The sequence below is a fragment of the Populus nigra genome, chromosome 12, assembly GCF_951802175.1.
Source record: "Populus nigra chromosome 12, ddPopNigr1.1, whole genome shotgun sequence".
NCBI classification, from domain to species: Eukaryota; Viridiplantae; Streptophyta; class Magnoliopsida; order Malpighiales; family Salicaceae; genus Populus; species Populus nigra.
The window spans coordinates 1,086,966-1,109,019 of NC_084863.1; the positions used below are offsets into that span (position 1 = coordinate 1,086,966).

The window sequence follows — 22,054 nt, forward strand, 5'->3', positions numbered from 1 at the left end:
GGAGGTATGTGTGTGATCTGTAAAGGCGAAAGCGAAATGATTTTGAGATCAGTGGGGTCGGGTTTTTTTTGTGTGTGTATGATCGTGACCGTTCATTTGTAATTCCATTTTGCTGTTATAAATGCCTCTGATTATAGTACATTCAAGTAATTTTTTATATATATATTTTAAAATTTATTTTTAATATTAAAAATATCATTTGAGAATATTAAAAAATAAATTAAAATAATAATTTTTTTTTGTTTTTTTCAAAATATTTTTGAAAGGCAAACAGACTATAAAGGCATACTTTGATTTTAACGGTAACGTTTAAGGTAGCACATCACATTATTTGCAAATGAAATGAAAAATATGAAATCATTAGACAGATGACTTCAACTTAGACTATAATTATTATGGTATTAAATAGAATATAAGTATTAAACCTGTATTACAAGTTAACTTATAAAATTTATAGCTAACTAAAATTAGATTTTAACTAGTTATTTGACTCGTGTTTCATTACTGGTTGGATAATTTTTTGATAAAAAAATAAATAGATAAGCTTTTCAAATTTATTTTTTCTTAAAAAAAATTTAATTATAAATCAAAAAGCTCATACATATATTTAATTAAATACTTCAAGAATTATTTATGCCAATAAATATAAAAAATAAAGTATTAACACATTTAGTCAATTTGCATCTCTATAGGTCGCATATTTTTTTCTAACGCAAAAGAGTTAATGTGTTGATGTTATTAACATATTTTTTAAAATCAAGTAAAAATATAATTGTAAATTAAAAATTAATGCTTATATATAATAAAATATATTAAAATTATATGTATTAATAAAAACATATAAAATCTCAAGTTAATTTTTAACATAGTAAAAAAATTAAATAATATTGAAACTGTTATAATGAAACATTATTTTATTAATCTTTTTATAATAATTTTTTCTAAAAAAGGTGTAAAGAAAATAAAATAAAATAATTTATAAAATAATAGAGATAAGAACAAAAAAAAATACCATAAATAGACAAAGTATAGACTGATAAATTTTCAAATTGTAAGAAAAAAAATTCCCAAAAGAGAGTGTAAAGAAAAATAAATAAATAAAATTATAAAAAATAAAAATAAGAAAAAATGGTGATAAATAGACGAAGTATAAAAGGATAAAAATACAAAATATAAAAAGGAAAATAAATATAAGAAAAACTTGTTTTCTAAAAAACAAAATTTACAATTTTGCTAGGCAAAATTTACAATTATGTTATTTCTACATAATAACACTATTTTCTTTTAGTATATATATAATTTCATCAGAAAAAAAAAAATATAATTTCATCAGAAAAAAATATTACCCTAATCATACTGATTGATTATGTAAACAGAAACTGGATTGATTATTTAAACAGAAAAGGTCAGGATGATAGTCCAAGTTACTCTAAATATTATTGTATATAATTCGTTCGTGTCGATTATTGTAATTACAAGAGAATCTTCCATCGTATGTGCTATTATTAAATAGTTACAAAGAAAGAAATTTTGTCACATTCAAGCAAAATAGATGTCTAAAACAAAAAGAAAAATGAATAAAAGAGAACAAGTGATGGCTGGAAAGCAAGAGGATCTGATAATGTTATTTGAGAAAGAAGAATGACGGGAGTGAGAACACCTTATGGTGTATCTAGCAGTGTTATACAAGAGAGCAAGTGATGGCTGCCTTGAGCAGGACTTCAGCATACGAAGATCTGATAATCAGGAATTGTGTCTCCAACATTCAAGTAGTTGACATCAACCACAACTTCTCCCAAATCATCTGCCAAGACCAACAATAGATGTCAAGCAACATGATGAATTGAAATTTGAATTTTGCAAGCGGAAAGATACAAGATAAATGAAGCTCAAACCTTCATATATGGTCCTTGCAACGTTTACATATTCAGGTATGAGATCTCTATATATGATTCCATCAGGACGGGCATCCAGCACGACTAGGACTCCTGCATGTCAATAACAAGCAAAATTAAGACACGAGAATTGAGACCTGAATCCATATTGATTTCTAGGAACATTTTGTTGAATAGTTGCTGGAAACAAAGGAACTTTCACTTTAGGAAAGACACAAGAATAGATGTGGCTTACAGCACTCTAAGGCACATCGTGTTTGATAAAAAGCCAAGAAAATCAAATAGCGTCATGTGATCTTCAAGGAATGAAGATCACGGAACAAGTTCCGGCAATACACAGTCCATGCATTATTTCTGTTAAGACTGCATAAGACTTCAAGAGGAATGACTTCTGTGTCATTCACTAGTCTATCCTTCCCTTCTGAGTATTTTGAACACAGCTAACTCTGGTAACCATAAGACATGCCTACTTCTCTTGTACCACAAAAAAATTAGAATTTAAGAGAGAAAAAGGCCAACACTATAGAGCTCAAAGTAAAGGAGACATAAGAAACTTTTAGAGAACAATTAAAATAAAACAAGAAGAAAGAAGATGCATACAACTTCACATCCAAGTATCTTTTTGGAATGCATAAATTCAGCTCTGAGTGGCTTTGCATGTTGGTGGTTTCAATCACAATGAAAATGCTATAGGGATGGGAAATTACAGGGTTCAAAAGATATGGGATTACTGTTTAACCTACAAAGTTTATCCATCCAGAAGCAGAACTCTGACTGTTGCGATACTACAGTAATGGCAACTTGAGAAATGTACCTGGTGCCACCCAAGCTCTAGTGGAATTGCTTGGCAATGGAAGCAACAAGAGAATGTTTCGCAAATTCATAGAATCATCGTAAGTTACAGTAGAACCTGATCAGGGGAAAGAAGTTGGTATTAGTACAACAGCCACATGTTTTCTTAGTGATATAATTTCATGATTTGAGATCAATCCAACAGTTCAGTAGAATTACTTTAAGCATTTACAAAGTCTATATGAAATAATAACAGATTCTGTTCTAGCTTCCTTCTAAAAAAAATGTAAACGATTTAAAAAAAAAAAAACTAATCCTTAATTCAGACCTTCATAACAGATGCAATTTTGCAGATTCAGGGATGAAAGAATGAAAATTGTTACAAGTGTTGGTAACAGAAACTGAAGTTGTGTTCATACGAGTTTTGCTGATTCACCTTTCTGGCAATATCCCATATTGTATGGAAATACTTCTTTATCATATGCAGGGTACTCTCTAGCATGGAACCTGCAAAATAAGTAAGAACTCGTCAATAACATGCAGAAAATTAACGAGCTAAATTCCATTAAGATCATAATCAAAACCATGTAACAACCATTAAAAATTTAATAAAAACATTCATGCTTCAAGGAGAGACTTTCTTGAATAGAACAATGAACTCTCTCATTTAAACCTACGAAATGAGACAACAACAGACGTGGTCATAATGTGAAACTGACTGGAGATACTACAATGTAAGCAGAGGACCGATACCTCAAAGTAGATTGGGTTTTGAACTAAAAACCTCTTTTGTACAGGATATCCTGCCCATCCATTGAATACAGGTCATATTCACACTAACATATTCGAATTTGGTCGTGGTTGCCAAGCAATTCACATATAGGTGCAAATCCACATACTACAACCATAGCAACACTAGTTCATGCCTTCCAGATTGTGAATGAGTTCAATTTGTTATTACATTTTCACCATTCTTTTTGTGAAATTCAACCTTTCAGATATGTTTTTGATGTCTAATTGTGAAAATGCAATCCTTAAAGGCACAAATGCAGACTATTTGCCGCACACATACCATTTCACATAAAATTCAATTTGCATCTGTACTGCACATAATCATTGGAAAGGGAAACGTAAAACTTACAATATCCCAAGTCTTCCTGTTTCCCTGGCAATGAAAACATGACCATGAAACAAATCATATCGATTCAAAGATACATTAAACCCAACTGACGCTCCTCGAGCAACAATGAGCTCAAACAAAAATTTAATATAAGAATTCAACTCCTGCGATTTAACAACAAAATGGTAGTGATTAACATAGAAGCTAAATTAAAAAAAAAAAGAAAAAAAGAAGAAGAAAAGAAACCCTTCTAAGAATGATACAAACCTCACTTATGAACCTTCTTCCATATGGTGTTCTAGTAAGCCCACATTTGTTCTCTTGGCATCGTTCAACATCAGGCACCTATAACAATATCAATTATCATAGAATTTTTTTTTTTTTATCTAGACAATAGCAATAATTCAGTTCACCTAAATTACTGCACTCTGCCACCTTCATTTCCAACAATTTCTTCCTATCCACTACGATTGATCAAAAGATATTCTTCAGCTACCAATTCATGCTATAGCAAACATGGGTTTTCACTAGCTTAACTGGAAATTAACTTTTGTGCGAAATGATCGATTATTCCTAATAAAAATGATTCATTCGTAAAAAAATAAAAGCTAAAACTCACAGGCAAGACAGTAGGATCCAGAGCTCGGTGTATTGAAGCTGGGTCTCCACCAGAATCAAGCGCAAGCCGAGCCAGTTCAAGGACAGGTTCAGGTGGCCACCAAATGAGTTCATTCTCTTCACTCTTGCTTCTAATCACGCTGTTTGAACGGAGTCTCAGACTCCTTTGCTTAATATAACAGTCACTGATACTGTTATATTTTGGTGTTTTTGGTTTTGAAGGAGTGAAGGGAACAAGAAATTTTAGGCAAGAAGAGAGTTGTTGAGAGATTAAAGGGTTGATTTTGGAGGATTGGGTTGGAGGGCCCAAGAGGGAGAGTAGATCAGATGGTGTGGCTTTTGGGATTGAAGATGGCGATGGTGATTTGAATGGGAGGATGGAGGGAGATGATGAAGAAGCTGTGAGAGAGAGGGAGAGGAAAATTGCAAATCTGAATGAGCAGAAAGAGGAGCTGCCCATTTCCTCTCCCACCCAGTCTCAGCGTCCTCTCTCTGTGTATTTGGGTGGAAACTGAAATGGTAACAGAGAGTTGACTACTTCGACTTCCCTCCAATTTTTTACATGCTGCAGTTGAGCTTCTGTGTCAAGCCACTTCCCTTTTTACGATTCATTTAAGCAATCATGGAGCAAGCCAAGCGACGATGAGAGAAAGAAAATAAAAAATCAATGGACCTGGGTTTAGAATTTAAGTTCAAGAATTAGCCGATAGACATTGAGCTAACCTCAAAACAGGATTCGATGTCATTCATTTGCATGCTGTCCAAGTTTCTGAGCCATGGTTGGATTTCGGCCATTAGATAGCTGGCTGGATGATCAAAACAGGATACCTCTGGGAAAAATCGGACCTTATGTTTCATGTAACATTGATCATGAGAAATAAGATGATCCAGTGTCTCGCATCTGAACTCCTGGGCCTGAGATGAAATGGGCTGTGCATTGGCAAGTTGCGTGTCATGGTATCTGCTTATGCCTTAAACAAACTTCCGATCTATATCAGCTGTAAAATGACAAGATCTAGTTTGATACAGTTATATGACCCGCGTGATGCCGCGGGTCTTTTTTTTACATAAAAAATATATAAAAAAATTAAAATTTAAAAGTATTAGGTTTTTCGATAAAACTATACCCAAAAGTTTTAGATTTCATTACAACGTCTGACCTAAAAGTAATATTTATAATATTATAATAACATTAAACTTGCATGACCTTAGTTTAAGTAAGTCTAGCTGCAATACCGGACCCAGGAATATTGGATGTGGGTCTGGCTATAAGGTCGTGTTATAAAAGTGTGATAATTAAATAGATAAATTAAAAAGAAAAAACAAAGAAAAAAACCAACATGAAGAAAAAAAACTAATGAAGAAAAAGAAAAAAAAATTGAATTAATGAAGAAAAAAACTAATGAAGAAAACCCTTCAGATCAGGTTAAACTGTAAGACTTGAGATTCACGTCATGAAAGTTTGATAACTAAATAGAAAAAAATTGACGAGTTTATCCAGAATTAACTGGGTTAATCCATCAAATCAAGTTAACTCATCAAGTTCAAGATACGTATCATGAAAGTCTGATAATTAAATATAAAGAAATTTAACATTAACAAACTAAACTAAACGAAAAAAAATTAATTAAAATGAAAAAAATTCAGATTAACTCGTCAAACCAAGTTAACCTATCAAACCCGAGATCCGTATCATTAAAATCTGATAACTAAATAAAAAAAAATTAAAATTAACAAACTAAATCAAACAAAAAAATCATTAAAAAAACAAAAGAAATATTAAAAAAAACTAAGATCTAAAAGTATTAAGTTTTTTTGCAAATGTATATTCAAGAGTTTTAGGTTTGACTGCAATGCCTAATCTAAAAATAATATTTATAATAACATTAAACTTGAAAGACCCAAGTTTAAGTGGATCTAACTGCAATATAAAACCCAATAGTCTTGAATATGAGTCTGGCTGCAAGGTTGTATCATAAAAGTGTGATACTTAAATAAATTAATTAAAAAAAATACAAAGAAAAAAACCATCATTAAGATAATAATAATAATAATAATTATTATTATTATATATAATAATAATAATAATAATAATAATATATAAGTATAATTAAAAGGCTATAATAATAATAATAATTATTATATATAAGTATAATTAAAAGGCGTGGGGAAGCACTTTTAGTATATTGTTAATATAGCTCAACAAAGAGAATGAAATGGTTGCTTGAAAAGTTTGTCGATGAGAAGCACAAAATACAAACTACCATATAACTGATTGAATCTTGAGATGATCGATAAAAGTGTACAGAACTTCTATCTTGCTTTTGATAGATAAACAATTTTTGTTCATATCCGAGGCTTTTCTACCCTCTAAATATGTTTTCGACACGATTTTATAAAGGTGAGAACCGATACTCCGCATATCCAAGATGGGCTCATGTACTGCGACAAAGCATCACCAGCTGTTCTCGAGGGCTTGACAATTCTTTCTTTCTGTAGAACAACTTGCATTCCAGGACCCTCCTCTCTTCTGCTCCAGCAAGGAAGAAGGAACGACACTAGAAGGGATCTGCAACTTTAATGCCAGCTGACTTGTCCCAATCCTCTGGGGGCAAGACATCTGCCATTATCTTTTCCTGACCCTGCCAAAGAATCTGGAAACAATAGTGCCATACAAGGTTAGTCAACGTACTTGAACGTCCAATTGGAGTAAATAAAACAATCAGGTGTGTAAGAGAAAGTAATCTTTTAAGAACTTACTTTGTCAATGACCCCGAATTCTTTGGCTCTTCTAGAATCCATATAAAATGGTCTCTTCATTACATTAGCTACAGTCTCTAGTGACTGATGAAAGATCGAGTTATTCAATTAGTTCCCGGGTCCGGTAGTTTGAAGATTAAATAAAAAGGCTACACATTAAGGAATCGTACTCACATTTCCAGTGTGCTTGGCCAGAAGTTCTGTTAGAACATCCCTGTTTATTACTGCCTGCAAAAATAATGATGACAGTAGAGTGATGATTTCCAGAAATATATATTAGAATTTGATTTACAGAGCAGTGACCTCAAAAGGTTCTAAAACAAGTCTTCAGAGAAGTGATTAGCTTATTATCTCCTCATATCAGTGTAATCGGCAGAAAGAAACCAAAGATATTACGAAAATAAAGAATGCACACATAAAATCACAGTGGTTATTATGGCCCACTCTTTTGAGTTTTGACTACCAAAGAGAGCTTGGAAAATGAGCATAGAATGAATTGGAAAGTACAGAAATGGAAAATAACATAAAATAAGAGCAAAAATTGCCAAAGTTAACTAATAACCATGACACTTTCATTCAAGCTATAAAATGGGTTAAACGAACCTCTTTAGCACGAATAAGAACATCACTAGCAGGCATCAATCCTGATGATGGAACACGAGGCTGTTGGATCATTGCTGAAACACTTGATGTTAGATAAGAGATGGAATGATAGCATAAGCACTCTACAATTGCAAATTTTGCAAGCCCACTGCATCATACCTTTTGCATGTGGCATCATGTACCGGTGACCCTTTGTTCCTGCAGCTAGTAGAAGACAAGCCTGGCCAATAGCAGCTCCTACAGCAACTGTATGTATCTGCAATAGAAATATCGTAAAGGTCTAGATGCATCCTGCAGAATAGCATACATGTCTTCATAAAATCAAATCCCTATTAGTGGCCATCTATCCATTCAATGCTCTTGAAGAAAGAGAGGCCAAAACAATTTTTGAAGAGAAACCCACCTCATTCTTTAACTGCATCATTGAATCATAGATAGCAAAACCTTCTGTCTCCATTCCAACCTGAATATCCAGCATGCAGAAACTACATTAAAAATTAATATCCGATGAAAGGATTGGGAGATAAATTTTTATGAGTACTACACAAAGGGTTAATTACCGAAAGGAGTGAGAGGACTCGAAAGAGAACATATATATCACCACAGCTGTGCCATCTATGTCATCTACACTGGTCCTAATTTGTTCATGATAAACTAAAATATTTTGTAATGCAGGAAATACCCAACTAGTCCTAAGTCTAACAACTCAATCTCCAAAATGATATATATAACTTTCTAGGTTGATGAAAGATTTTCACTATCCAAACAAAGCTAGGAAGTGGGATGCTTAAGTTCCCCTCAGGTTTGTTGTATAGACCAATCAGCCAGAATGGTTCAAGGTTCTTGGTTTCCGCCTTCTTGCACCACATTTCATGACCAAGGGCCGTCACAACCATTTGCCACGAGGCCTAAATGAGGGAACGCATAGTTGCATGACCCCGCAGGTGCCAATTGCCCTTTCAGTAGAGGAACTAACCATAACAACTTTGCTCACCAACACGGATGAGCACCTAACTAACTGAGGCATTGGGGCTATCCCATCGGACAGAAGAGTCAACTCAGTTAAGCAACCCATCCAAGACTCCTCTCAGCTAATCTGATGGTAGGATTCACGACCCCATTGACCCACTCTTGCTTTCAGTTTTACTTGCCCACTTCCCACTGGTGCTGTACTGAAATACTTAACAAAATCGGAATTTGTAACTCAGAAAAATGGATTGTGCTTTGAGACTAGACTCAAACCTATTACAACAATATACTGATTTGCAAAAGCAAAGCATCCATATCCCTTAACTTTATAAACTTCCACGCATTCAACATGTTCTACATATAACAGAACACTTATCCTTCAAAACTCTAAATTGAGGATAACCTAGCACTGAAACAGATAGGTACCTCACAGCAGGAAAAATCACCTATTGTATCTCATTTCCAACATGTATCATATCACAAGAAGAAATGATCTTACCGATTCACCATCATCACGGGTTGTTCCTGTAGAATTAATATAGATATAAATTGGTGCTTTTGGATCCATCCATTGCAAATACATCAATTCTGCAACAACCAGCTCCGTGACAGCAGCCACTAACTGAGACAAACAAATGTCTAACATATCAAACACATCGCACAAACAAACTCAGCTTGCAAAGTACAAACCACGTTATTACTTGGTACCAATCCATGTCAAAATGCTTCAAATTCAAACTCTCTTTTGCATGATTGAAGTTTTCCCTTGATAGCAAATGAAATTATCTTCACATAATGATACATGCTAGCAGCTAGAAATTAAGTAAAAAGGGTACTTAATTAGATATGTAAAAATTAAGACACTTACAGGCATGCCAATGTAAACAATTCTTCCATGTAGAAGCAAAGAGGGCAAATCAGGCGGAGGCGTTCTTGGCCTATGCTCGTTATAGGACACCGATCTTTCCACCTAAGATTTTCAATCAATAAAGATTCCAATTAAAAAAGAAAACTACTAAACGCGCACAAAGTTGAGTTTCTAAAACACTAAAGCCATGTTTGGTTTACTTGCAAATCAAAACCAAAATAAAACTTTGCTCCACCAGTAACAAAAGTTTCAACCGATAAAAAAAACCATTACAGAATGAAATCAAAGAACTCATAAACACACACAAAAATGAATTCTAAAACACTAAGGCCATGTTTGGTTCGCTTGGAAATAACAAGCAGAATAAACTCTTCCCTTCACCAATAACAACCAAGAACTTCTTACAGCCCACTCACAGACAGTTACTTCCAATTTCAATTTAGGCTCAATTCATTACAAGCATATTTAACATCAAAACAAAATAGAAATTGGTTCTCTTTTTAAGACCATGTTTGGGTCACTTAGAAATAACGAACAGAATAAACTCTTCCCTTCACCAGCAACAACCAAGAACTTCTTACAGCCACTCACAGACAGTTATTTCCAATTTCTGTTTAGGCTCGATTAATTAAAAGCATAGTTAACATCAAAACAAAGATAGAAACCGGTTCTCTTTTCGAGAAACCAAACGCGGTCTTATGAACTCACCTGAGCAGGAGTGGCCATGAGCTTGGGAGAATCAAAGATGTCAAGATACGGCGGCGTATCAGAACCGCTGACGGGGCTGTCTTGAAGGAGAGAATCAGGAGAAGTGGCAGCAATTGAAGCGAGTTTCGACAGAAATGGGTCTTTAGGGTTTATTGGAGGCATAGGGATATTTGAAGAAGATGGTGAATTTCTTGCATTAATTGAAGCAAAACATTTGATTCTAAGGTTGTCGATGGTGTTAGGTTTTAGCTTGATTGATTTTGAATATGAAGTTGAAGATGGCAATGAACATGTCGTCAAAGGCAGTACTACTTGAAAACAAGAAGTTGTTGCCATGGTGACTCTCTCCCTCTCTCTCTCTCTCTCTGGTGTGTTACCACAGCTTCAGCTTTTGGTTTCTTCTTCTATTGATTAGGGAACTGGAGGAGGAGATTGCCGGTTAAATTTGTTAGGCAATGGGCTAGTTGATTTTATTGTTTACAACTTCTTAAGCCCATTTAGGTCTCTCTCAAGGTCTTGGGCGAGCCACTCTAGAGGAGGGATGGGAAAAGCCCAGCTATATTCTCAAAATTTCGTTGATAAAATAATTTAAAATCTAAAAAGTAATTAATAGGATTTTATTTTGAAATACGATAGTTATTTATTTTTTAATTTAAATTATTTATATATATATATTTATATTTTTTTGATGTGCCATGTTAAAAATAAAATTTAAAAAATAAATTTCACAAGTGGTCTGATCCCCAAAACTTCAATGCTGAGAAATTATTACATGTCAATAACAACAAAACTATGTCTCTATCAATCATAAATGAAGCTAAAACATATGTTATGTTGATTATACTATTAAAAAAAAATTATTCATCCTTTCATATTTTATTATGAATTATAATAGCATAATTTTTAAAAATTTTAAATTTATTCTTGAATTTTATTTTTGCATAATTAAGTCATTTTAAGACCAAATTAGAGCTTATTTGCATTTTAAAAAAAATGGTTGAAATAAAAGAAAAAAGATTGAAGTGGAAAAAAAACAAGTAACATTGGTGGAGGATTGAAAATTTCTATCAAAAATCCATTTAAACCCCCCATGTTTTTTAGTTAATATGTAATTGGTCCCTTGAATTTTACAAAATTCAGTTTTAGTATAGAGCTTCATTTTATTTATTTTCAATCATTTTTTGGTTGGAAGAAAGAGAGCAAATTATCGAATTCTAACTTAGAGAGAAAAGTATATGTTGGTGAAGGATTTAACCACCAAAATGGTTATTTTTGTGTCAAACGTGAACATATGATTATGGGAATTAAGATTAATTTTTTTTATTTTGAAAACACCTAAAAAACATATATGAGCTTGGAAAGTTTTTTTTTGTTTCAAGTGGATTTCAAGTTTTAAAGCGGTTTTTTATTTTTTTAGCAATGGATTGGTTTAAAGGGTTTTTTTATTTTTTTAGTTAATATGTAATTGGTCCCCTGAATTTTACAAAATTCAGTTTTAGTATAGAGCTTCATTTTATTTATTTTCAATCATTTTTTGGTTGGAAGAAAGAGAGGAAATTGTCGAATTCTAACTTAGAGAGAAAAGTATCTGTTGGTGAGGGATCTAACCACCAAAACGGTTGTTTTTGTGTCAAACGTGAACATATGATTATGGGAATTAAGATTAATTTTTTTTATGTTGAAAACACCTAAAATACATATATGAGTTTGGAAAGTTTTTTTTTTCAAGTGGATTTCAAGTTTTAAAGCGGTTTTTTATTTTTTTGGCAATAGATTGGTTTAAAGGGTTTTTAAAGTGTTTCCTGGGTGTTTTAAGCCAAAAATAAGTTGAAAATGAGTTTTGGTTTTGGTCCATTAATAGCTTTTTCTTGATTTTATATTTTAATATTGAATTGGTTGAGGAATAAACTGCATGATTTATTATTATTTATTTATTTTGCTTTTGTTAGGGTTATCACTGTCTCGAATAAGTTTTTATTTTTAAGTTGGTATTCAATTTTGTTACCATATATTTTTATTACATAATTAAAAAAATAATTTATAAAAAACAAATTATTAAACTCAATAAAATTCATAACACATTTTGCTTAGGGACTGGGATTAATCTGATCTATCATTGCCTTAATAATTTTTGTGAAAAAAGTTACCAACTTGAAACTTTGTTAAAAACTAAGCTATACTTTTACAAATTATCAAAATTGCATTTTAATTTATAAAATAAATTAATTTAATTCGGATTAACTCTCACACAATTTAGTTTAAAACTCAAGTTAGACAAAAAGTTAAGTCGTGAGATTTTAAAATTAGTTTATTAAATAAAATTTAATAATATAGTTAAAAAAAACTCTTCATATTTTAAATATTTTTTATATTTTAAAAACTTTATTCCACCAATTAATTAAATGAAATTTGCATGCCACACAACTCTATCCCAATATAAAAAAAAAATACATCCACAAGTTGACTATCCACCCTCGACCATCCTCATGAAGGACAAATTATTCTAGAAAAAATCTAATAATTTAAGGCTTTATGTAATCTTAAAATAAAGAAACAAATGCATCACTTGAACATATTCAAACTTGGGTTTATAAAAAAGAAATTGACCCAACATGTCAAAAAAATATATTTTTATTATATAATTAAAAAAATATTTTATAAAAAACAAATTATTATACTTAATGAAATTCATACCAAGTTTTGCTTAGAGAGTAAAATCAATCTGATCTAGCATTGTTTTAATAATTTTTATGAAAAAAGTTATTAACTTGAAACTTTGTTAAAAACTAAGCTATATTTTTATTAATTATCAAGATTGTATTTTAATTTATAAAATTAATTTATTTATTTTGAATTAACTCACACATAATCTAATTTAAAACTTAAGTTAGATAAAGAGTTAAATCTTGAGATTTTAAAATTAATTTATTCAATAAAATTTAATAATATAGTAAAAAAAAACTCTTCATGTTTTAAATATTTTTTATATTTTAAAAAGTCTATTCCACCAATTAATTAACTGAAATTTGCATGCCACATAACTCTATCCCAATATCATCCACACGTTGACGATCCACATGAAGGATAGATTTTTCTAGAAAAAAATCTAATAATTTAAGGCTCTACGTGGTTTTAAAATACAGAAACAAATGCTTCACTTGAACATATTCAAACTTGGGTTTATAAAAAAGAAATTGACCCTAACTTAAAAGTTTATTAGTAGCAAGTGATATATGGATAGATTAGTGGTAGTGGTAGTGGTGGAGAGCAAGCATTGATTTTAGCAATGGATCCTAGATTGTTTTATGCAGCTTTCACAGGAGATGTGAACGCTTTGCTAGAATTAATCCGGGAAGATCCTCTCCTTCTCCATGCTGTAACAGTCACCACATCAAACACACCATTGCATGTTGCTGCACTTCTTGGGCATGCTCAGTTTGCCATGGTAGCGATGCAAAATTGTCCTGGATTAGCCGATGAACTTAACCAACAAGGTTTTTCTCCCATTCATCTGGCCTCGGCAAAAGGTCACTGGGAGATAGTGAGGGACATGCTGGTTCGTCGACCTGATCTTGCTCTTATAAAAGATGAAGATGGAAAGAATCCCCTTCACACTGCTGCCACTAAGGGGAGAATACAAGTGTTGAGAGAGGTCTTTTCGATTGAATCAGCGCAAGAGCTTACTCCGAAGGGTGAGAATGCCTTGCATGTTGCCGTTAAACATAATCAACACAAGGCATTGGAGACTTTGATTCAGCTTGCTAATCAAATACAAGTTGGAAATGAGCTTGTCAATGCCAAAGATGAAGATGGTAACACCGTGCTTCACCTTGCCTGTGCTGCAAAAAACTCAAAGGTATGCTGTTTGCTAGTCTTCTGAATATAGCTCAAATGATAATTTGCTGTTCCTTTTTTGTTTGAACATTGACATTGACCTTTTACTTCTTATGCCATCGATATAGTCTTCTCAACTAACAGATTCCATTAACGATACTTTGGACCAACTAATAATACGCATTTATTTGCAGCAGATCGTAAAGCTTCTTGTATCAGATCAGACTAATGTTGAAGTGAATGCGGTTAATTCAGAAGGTCTTACAGCATTAGATATTTCTGTAACATCAATGGCAGGTTCTAATGAACTGGAAGAAATACAAGAAGTGCTTCGAAGTGCCGGAGCAGAGGTGTCCGGGAGGCTAGTTCAAGCTGATGTCAGTAACCAACGACAACAAGCATTATCAAGAGAAGATCGGTCCTTGACTTCAAGAGACGAAAAATATACTGATTCACTGAGGAACGGTATTGGTGTTTTAGCTGTATTGTTTGCCACATTATCTTTCCAATTGGGAATGAATCCTCCCGGAGGTTTTTGGCAGGATTGGGCCCCGGGTACCAGCCAAAATTCTCTTAATGACACACACAAGCCTGGAAAATCCATAATTTGGGAACTACGAAAAAGTGAATCCCTTAAATTTTTCCGGATGAACGCAGTTTGCTTTTTCTCATCGTTAACAATGCTTGTGGTCTTGGCATCGACTGAACTTTTAAACAGCAGTGGGTCATATGCTTTCAATGAGAATCGGCAAGTGTATTGGATCTCTATGTTGTATTTACTATTTGGATCTCTCTTGGTTTCTGCTGCTCAAGAATTTATACTGGGAATGGCTCTTGTTACATACACTAGCAGTGCTTACATTTCTTCCAACATTTGTAGTCAAGCTTGGACCCTGATTGCTGTCTTTTTTCTGCTTGCATTCATTGTTTTTCCACTCTGCACATTTGTCCGTGGAAGGCTTTGGAGGTGAATAGAGAGAAACATTGGCGTTGAATACAGTATTCTCTCTTTCATGTATGTCAATATCATGCTAATTATGTTTTCGTGTTGGAAAATGATTCGTTACCAGCATGATGTTATATTGTTGATGAACAGAGAGAGAAATTGGTGTAAAACGTTCACATTGAGCTGGTAGATCCCAACTGTTCTTTTATAGTTCTTCTATAACTGTATTTCGTAATCTCGATCTATTGCTGAGCACAGTTTCTTGTTTGTTAATTATGTTTTCATGCTAATATATTTGATGGCTGAGCATCATAAGATTTCTCCGTAGATTTCATAGATTGGTTGGTGAACTCTGAACTATGAAGTGTGGGTTTGGGCAATATGATAGTTCCTGCGATTGCAAAGTGACTATAAATCCGTTTGTTTGTTAGAAAATAGTTTTTTTTGGAAAGTGAATTCTGAAAAAGTATTTTCTGATGTTTGGTAGTGTAATAGAAAATAAGTTGGAAAACACTATCCAGTATTTGGTTATGTCATGGAAAATGAGCTGGAAAATAATTTATTAATGTTTTTTTTTCTCAAGTTTATTAAAATAATGAGGAATAAATCTTACAAATTAAAAAGTTGAATGAGAATGAAATTGAAAAAAAATATAATTTCATAAATTATCTCAAATAAAATAAATAATAATCAAAATAATAGAGATTAAATCTAAAAAATTAAAAAAAATGAAAGGTGAAGAAATTAAAATAATAATAATTAACATTTCATAAATTATTTCAAATAAAATAAGTAAAAATCAAAAGAATGAGGATCAAATTTGATAGATAAAAAATTTCAATAAAAAAATGATAAGGAAAAAGCAAATAGCAATTATAAAAATAATGACCAAAATTAATATAAAAATTAAATTTTAAGAGATGGAATTGAAAAATAAATATTCAAAACAAATTATATATAGCAATCAAAAGTTTGAGGATCAAATTTGATATAATCAGCAAATAATGACGTTTCTAAATTTTTCACAACTTCCGAAAAGTGTTTTCCGCCCAAATTTTCCAGGAAAACACTTTCCTGAAAACCAAGCCAAATTTTCCTTTGACTGGAAAGTGTTTTCCGTTGACCAACTTTTCCAATGGCAAACAAACACTGGAAAGTTTGGAAAGTGATTTCCCGGAAATCACTTTTCGAAAAACAAACACAGCCAAAAGGGAAAACACTTTCCTGGAAACCAAACCAAATTTTTCTTTGACTGGAATGTGTTTTCCGTTGACCGAAAAGTGTTTCCGTTGACCGGAAAGTATTTTCTGTTGACCGGAAAGTGTTTTCTATTAACCAACTTTTCTAATGATAAACAAATATAAGAAAGTTTGGAAAATGATTTTTCAAAAAGTATATTTCAGGAAACAAACATGCACTGGTATTTTTCCTTAACAAGGTTATAAGAGACAGTTTTTAGTGGGATTTATGTAACACTATCTGGTGCAATGATAACATAAATATTTTCAAAATGGCAAAATACAATTTCAACCCCATCTCACTAATGCGTTGGTGTCGATTTTTGGTGTTTCTTAGGTAGCAATCAATTATTTTTCTAAGATAAAACGAAAGGACACAGTGAAAATATAAACGTGTTTAGTCGAAGAAAAAAAATATAAAAACACATCGATTTTTAAAATAAATTTAAAATAAATTTATGTACTTTCAAAACATGAGATACATAAATGATATATTTTCAAAAACAATATTTTTTATTTTTTATTCTTAAAATATCCTTGTAAAAAATCCTAAATTCAAAAATTATCTAAGATATATAAAAATAAAAATGATTATTATTATAGTTTTAAAACTCAACTCAAATTCAATTTAGAGCAAAGCCCTGATCACTGGTCAAGGCCTGAGTCACAGGTCAGGTTGACTCGATCAACATAATAATAAAAGTGATTATTATTATATTTTTAAAAATCAATTTGAAGGTCAATTCGAGTTAATCTGGGTTAACATAAGAATAAAAACAATTATTATCATAATTTTAAAATCCGATTTGGGAGTCAACATATGGCAAGGCCCGGGTGTCAAATCAAGAGGTCAACTTGGGTTGACTCGGGTCAATGTAAGGATAAAAGTTGTTATTATTATAGTTTTAAAACCCGACTTAAAGATTAACTGGGGCAAGGTCCGGATCATGGGGCGAGAGGGTGAACCTGAGTTGCCTTGAGTCAACATATGGATAAAATTAATTGTTATCATAATTTTAAAACTTGATTTGAAAGTCAACTCGATACAAGGTTCAAGTCACAGGTCGAGAATGTCAACTCAATTAACCTAAAAAAAAATAATCAAAGCAACCTTGTTTTGACCAAAAAAAAATTAAAAAAATCAACAAGTTTTTGGCTCGTGTTTTATCTCAAGTCAACTCGGGTTTTTGACATGATTGAGTTGAGTCAATCCTTCCTCTATTTTTTCTTAAACTCGGACCAACTCAAATCTAAGGTCAGCCTGAATTTAGGGTTAACCCTACTAGGTCAATTCTGGTTTTATAGATAGAGTTATTATAATATATTAATTTCAACACTCCATATAAATTTTAAAAAAATAGTTTTTAATAATTTTTAAAAAATATATAAGTTTGACAAAAATATATATTAAAGGTAAAATAGACTTTTTTATATTTATTTTTGTCTTATCTATCATAATCAAACAGGGTATAAAGATATTCATTAATTTATACATCACCATTAAACATAATTGTATTTTTGTCTTATTTTTTATCTTGTCTTCCCTCTCTCAGCTTTTTTTTTTTGTCTCAAAAGAATAACTAAACACTCCCTTAGTTTTAGTTTGTAGACAGTTTTTTTTTTCTTGGGCTAAGGTGTTATTTGAAATTGCGTTTCAAAGCGATGATTAATTAAAATTAAAAAATTAAATATTTTAATATATTTTTTAAAAAAACTACATTAAAAAATAATTATTATTACATAAGCAGTGGAGATTGGAGGGTGAGCTCTGAACTCTGAAGAGGTTTATGGGGACCCAAATTGCAAAGTTTAGGGCCTCTAAAACATGCAAAATGTCTGATCTCGTAAATGATTTTTGATGTCTCTTTTGCATTCCCTCTCTCGAGTCGGCCGTGTAGATTTGCTATACATTCTATAATCTAGGTCGTGAAGGCTCCACACCTTATCTATGCTGGATCATTCATGGCGTCTTTTTGTAAATAACTCGCTGTAGATAAATATCGTATTTTCCAATTACAGACTTATAGTTCATTCATCCGTTTGCTTATGCTACCAAAATGCAAATGATAGTATCATCGCCCCCATGTTTTTAAAACTTAACTTCAGTTTGGTGCGCTAGAAAACTTAAAACTTAAATTGATTTGAGTTTGTAATTAAATTGGATAAATTATTAATCTAGTAAAATATAATTGATTCGATTGAGTTTTTAAAGATTTGATTAAATGTTTTAACCTGATTGAAATGTTATCAAGCCAACATCATGAAAAAAAAAATTGTTGTTCCAGTAGAACTAATCCAATTTAACTCGATAAATCACGAGTTAACCTAATAATTCAATTCAATTATTCAAATTCTTTTTTGGTGTCTCCAAATACGACTTTGATGGCTCATTGCAGTAATCTTTGGTATCCACTAAAGGTTAAGTATTTAATTCCCAAATCCCAAGTATTTGTCTAATGTTAGGTCATGACGGGTATTAAATTCAGTTCTCCCTACCTCCACGTTCGAGGAATACTCTCTTGGCTGATAGTATGGGTGTCGTGGTTGTTCCGAGCTATTCCTTTCGTGCTTCTTCGAGTGTACCAAGAAGAACAGACCAGTATACATCTGCGAGTCAAAAAGAAAAGAAGATGGAAATGGGATTAGGGGATTTTTGTTCCTTTTTCAGTTTTCTCCTATGGTAAGAAAGGGACCTTTGTCGATAGGAAAGGAGTTGCTGCGCGTAAAGAAAGAGATAAATACTCAAGAAGATTGAGGCAACGGTATCTGCATATCACTCTCCCTTAGTTTGTTGCACGATCCAAATTCAGGTCATGGGTTCGGAGGCTAGTGGTGTGGTGGTGGTAGCTAAAAATGTAGCCATTGGTTTTTTGGTGATCTGTTTATGGATTAATTCTTTTTGGCGACGCACCGTTGTCCCATCTTTTCATTTAGGAGGAGCCCCATTTGTAACTTCTTGGACCTCAGGCAGTGAGCCAATTGTTGGTAGGAGTTACAAGTTGAACCCCCTGGCTCCCAGCCCTCTGTAGTCTTGTATCCTCTGTGAGCATCACTGAGCTTCTCAAAGCGCACATGATCACCCCATCTACATGCCTCTTGGATGAACTTTCAAGCTGGGAAAGAGAACTCTGTGCTTGCTATAGATATAGAGAAATGATTCTGTAACACGAAGTTTGATTCTGGAAGCAAGAATTTACTTGTAAACACAGCAAGAGAAAGTGAAGATAGTTAATCCCCTCAAGAACTAGACTAGTGATTTGGTATAATGAACTTGACTACTGACTTTACATAATGAACACTGCAGAGTGAATTGAATTCACTCTGCACATACGGCAATGGAGAATAAATGGTGTGGAATACAGATAATAAAAGGTATTTAAAAAAATTATTTTTTTTATTAATGTGAGTATCCGGGTCAATTTACGTGTACCTCGACTAATTTTATAGACCTTAAAGTTAGACTATGTAAGCCTCTATCAACCACCTCTTAGTTCCAAGCTCTTATCATTAAGCCATCTTCTAAATAATTATTAATTTTTTATTTTTGTAAAACCAACTATGTGATTCAATTTTTAATGGGACCATTTCTAAATTAGCATTTAAATTTTTAACCAGTGCAGAGTGAATTCAATTCAATTCACTCTGCACATACTGTAATGGAGAATAAATGGTGTCGAATACAGACAATAAAAAGTATTAATTTTTTATTTTTTTGTAAAATCGACTCAATTTTTAATGGGATCCATTTCTAAATTAGCATTCAACATAATTCCACCTACAACACCAAACAGACACATAGATAGATTACTAGTGGTGGAGGAAAGCAAGCATTGATTTTAGCAATGGATCCTAGATTGTTTAATGCAGCTTTCACAGGAGATGTGAACGCTTTGCTAGAATTAATCCAGGAAGATCCTCTCATTCTCCATACTGTAACAGTCACCACATCAAACACACCATTGCATGTTGCTGCACTTCTTGGTCATGCTCAGTTTGCCATGGCAGCGATGCAAAATTGTCCTGGGTTAGCAGATGAACTTAACCAACAAGGTTTTTCTCCCATTCATCTGGCCTCGGCAAAAGGTCACTGGGAGATAGTGAGAGACATGCTGGTTCGTCGACCTGATCTTGCTCTTATAAAAGATGAAGATGGAAAGAATCCTCTTCACACTGCTGCCACAAAGGGGAGAGTACAGGTGTTGAGAGAGGTCTTTTCGATTGCATCAGCGCAAGAGCTTACTCCGAAGGGTGAGAATGCCTTGCATGTTGCCGTTAAACATAATCAATACAAGGCATTGGAGACTTTGACTCAGCTTGCTAATCAAATACAAGTTGGAAATGAGCTTGGCAATGCCAAAGATGAAGATGGTAACACCGTGCTTCACCTTGCCTGTGCTGCAAAAAACTCAAAGGTAGGCTGTTTGCTAGTCTTCTGAATATAGCTCAAATGATAATTTGCTGTTCCTTTTTTGTTTGAACATTGACATTGACCTTTTACTTCTTATGCCATCGATATAGTCTTCTCAACTAACAGATTCCATTAACGATACTTTGGACCAACTAATAATACGCATTTATTTGCAGCAGATAGTAAAGCTTCTTGTATCAGATCAGACTAATGTTGAAGTGAATGCGGTTAATTCAGAAGGTCTTACAGCATTAGATATTTCTGTAACATCAATGGCAGGTTCTAATGAACTGGATGAAATACAAGAAGTGCTTCGAAGTGCCGGAGCAGAGGTGTCCGGGAGGCTAGATCAAGCTGTTGTCAGTAACCAACGACAACAAGCATTATCAAGAGAAGATCGGTCCTTGACTTCAAGAAACAAAAAATATACTGATTCACTGAGGAACGGTATTGGTGTTTTAGCTGTATTGTTTGCCACATTATCTTTCCAATTGGGAATGAATCCTCCCGGAGGTTCTTGGCAGGATTGGGCCTCGAGTACCAGCCAAAATTTTCTTAATGTCACACACAAGCCTGGAAAATCCATAATTTGGGAACTACGAAAAAGTGAATCCCTTAAATTTTTCCGGATGAACGCAGTTTGCTTTTTCTCATCGATAACAATGCTTGTGTTCTTGGCAGTGACTGAACTTTTAAACAGCAGTGGGTCATATGCTTTCAATGAGAATCGGCAAGTGTATTGGAACTTTCTGTTGTATGCATTATTTGGATCTCTCTTGGCTTCTGCTGCTCTAGAATTTATACGGGGAATGGCTCTAGTTACAGACACTAGCTTTGCTCACATTTCTTCCAACATTTGTACTCAAGCTTGGATCACGATTGCTGTCTTTTTTCTGCTTGCGTTCTTTGTTTTTCCACTCTGCATCCATGGAAGGCTTTGGAGGTGAATAGAGAGAAACATTGGCGTTGAATACAGTCTACTCTCTTTCATGTTTGTCAATATCATGCTAATTATGTTTTCATGTTGGAAAATGATTCATTACCAGCATGATGTTATATTGTTGATGAACAGAGAGAGAAATTGGTGTAAAACGTTCACATTGAGCTAGTAGATTCCTACTGTTCTTTTATAGTTCTTCTATAACTGTCTTTCGTAATCTCGATCTATTGTTGAACACAGTTTCTTGTTTGTTAATTATGTTTTCATGTTAATGTATTTGATGGTTGATCATCATAAAATTTCTCTGTGGATTTCATAGATCGGAAGGTGAACTCTGAACTATGAAGTGTGGGTG

The 22,054-nt window shown here is 32.9% G+C and overlaps 4 protein-coding genes across 4 annotated transcripts; 2 read left to right on the forward strand and 2 right to left on the reverse strand.

Annotated features, from left to right (window-relative positions):
* Window positions 1-1,412: 1,412 nt before the first annotated feature.
* LOC133669161 (uncharacterized) lies at window positions 1,413-5,341 on the reverse strand. Its single transcript, XM_062089201.1, has 8 exons — window positions 5,149-5,341; window positions 4,427-5,022; window positions 4,075-4,152; window positions 3,829-3,971; window positions 3,124-3,194; window positions 2,710-2,805; window positions 1,896-1,988; window positions 1,413-1,804 (listed from the first exon to the last, which is right to left on the reverse strand). The coding sequence occupies exons 2-8, from the start codon at window positions 4,883-4,885 to the stop codon at window positions 1,722-1,724; spliced, it is 1,023 nt and encodes a 340-aa protein (XP_061945185.1). The 5' UTR covers window positions 4,886-5,022; window positions 5,149-5,341; the 3' UTR covers window positions 1,413-1,721.
* Window positions 5,342-6,665: 1,324 nt separating this feature from the next.
* On the reverse strand, window positions 6,666-10,744 carry LOC133670190 (ATP-dependent Clp protease proteolytic subunit-related protein 3, chloroplastic). The gene is made up of 9 exons (XM_062090695.1): window positions 10,334-10,744; window positions 9,626-9,727; window positions 9,257-9,379; window positions 8,192-8,251; window positions 7,948-8,044; window positions 7,789-7,862; window positions 7,360-7,413; window positions 7,186-7,269; window positions 6,666-7,079 (listed from the first exon to the last, which is right to left on the reverse strand). Exons 1-9 carry the CDS (start codon window positions 10,667-10,669, stop codon window positions 6,984-6,986), a joined length of 1,026 nt encoding a protein of 341 aa, XP_061946679.1. The 5' UTR covers window positions 10,670-10,744; the 3' UTR covers window positions 6,666-6,983.
* Window positions 10,745-13,600: 2,856 nt separating this feature from the next.
* On the forward strand, window positions 13,601-15,138 carry LOC133669855 (ankyrin repeat-containing protein BDA1-like). Its single transcript, XM_062090183.1, has 2 exons — window positions 13,601-14,189; window positions 14,365-15,138. The coding sequence occupies exons 1-2, from the start codon at window positions 13,620-13,622 to the stop codon at window positions 15,136-15,138; spliced, it is 1,344 nt and encodes a 447-aa protein (XP_061946167.1). The 5' UTR covers window positions 13,601-13,619.
* A 5,037-nt stretch (window positions 15,139-20,175) lies between these two features.
* LOC133669856 (ankyrin repeat-containing protein BDA1-like) lies at window positions 20,176-21,706 on the forward strand. The gene is made up of 2 exons (XM_062090184.1): window positions 20,176-20,763; window positions 20,936-21,706. The coding sequence occupies exons 1-2, from the start codon at window positions 20,194-20,196 to the stop codon at window positions 21,704-21,706; spliced, it is 1,341 nt and encodes a 446-aa protein (XP_061946168.1). The 5' UTR covers window positions 20,176-20,193.
* The last annotated feature ends 348 nt before the right edge of the window (window positions 21,707-22,054 follow it).

What these genes read in the sequence shown, in the direction of transcription:
- LOC133669855 (XM_062090183.1), top strand. Translation starts at nt 13,620, where the DNA reads ATGGATCCTAGATTGTTTTATGCAGCTTTCACAGGAGATGTGAACGCT. An exon ending in GTGCTGCAAAAAACTCAAAG is followed by an intron (nt 14,190 to 14,364) that starts GTATGCTGTTTG and finishes TATTTGCAGCAG; the next exon opens with ATCGTAAAGCTTCTTGTATC.
- LOC133670190 (XM_062090695.1), bottom strand. Translation starts at nt 10,669, where the DNA reads ATGGCAACAACTTCTTGTTTTCAAGTAGTACTGCCTTTGACGACATGT. An exon ending in TTGTTTACATTGGCATGCCT is followed by an intron (nt 9,380 to 9,625) that starts GTAAGTGTCTTA and finishes TGTTTGTCTCAG; the next exon opens with TTAGTGGCTGCTGTCACGGA. An exon ending in CATGATGCCACATGCAAAAG is followed by an intron (nt 7,863 to 7,947) that starts GTATGATGCAGT and finishes CAAGTGTTTCAG; the next exon opens with CAATGATCCAACAGCCTCGT.
- LOC133669856 (XM_062090184.1), top strand. Translation starts at nt 20,194, where the DNA reads ATGGATCCTAGATTGTTTAATGCAGCTTTCACAGGAGATGTGAACGCT. An exon ending in GTGCTGCAAAAAACTCAAAG is followed by an intron (nt 20,764 to 20,935) that starts GTAGGCTGTTTG and finishes ATTTATTTGCAG; the next exon opens with CAGATAGTAAAGCTTCTTGT.
- LOC133669161 (XM_062089201.1), bottom strand. Translation starts at nt 4,885, where the DNA reads ATGGGCAGCTCCTCTTTCTGCTCATTCAGATTTGCAATTTTCCTCTCC. An exon ending in ACAGGAAGACTTGGGATATT is followed by an intron (nt 3,195 to 3,828) that starts GTAAGTTTTACG and finishes CTTATTTTGCAG; the next exon opens with GTTCCATGCTAGAGAGTACC. An exon ending in TGCAAGGACCATATATGAAG is followed by an intron (nt 1,805 to 1,895) that starts GTTTGAGCTTCA and finishes TGGTCTTGGCAG; the next exon opens with ATGATTTGGGAGAAGTTGTG.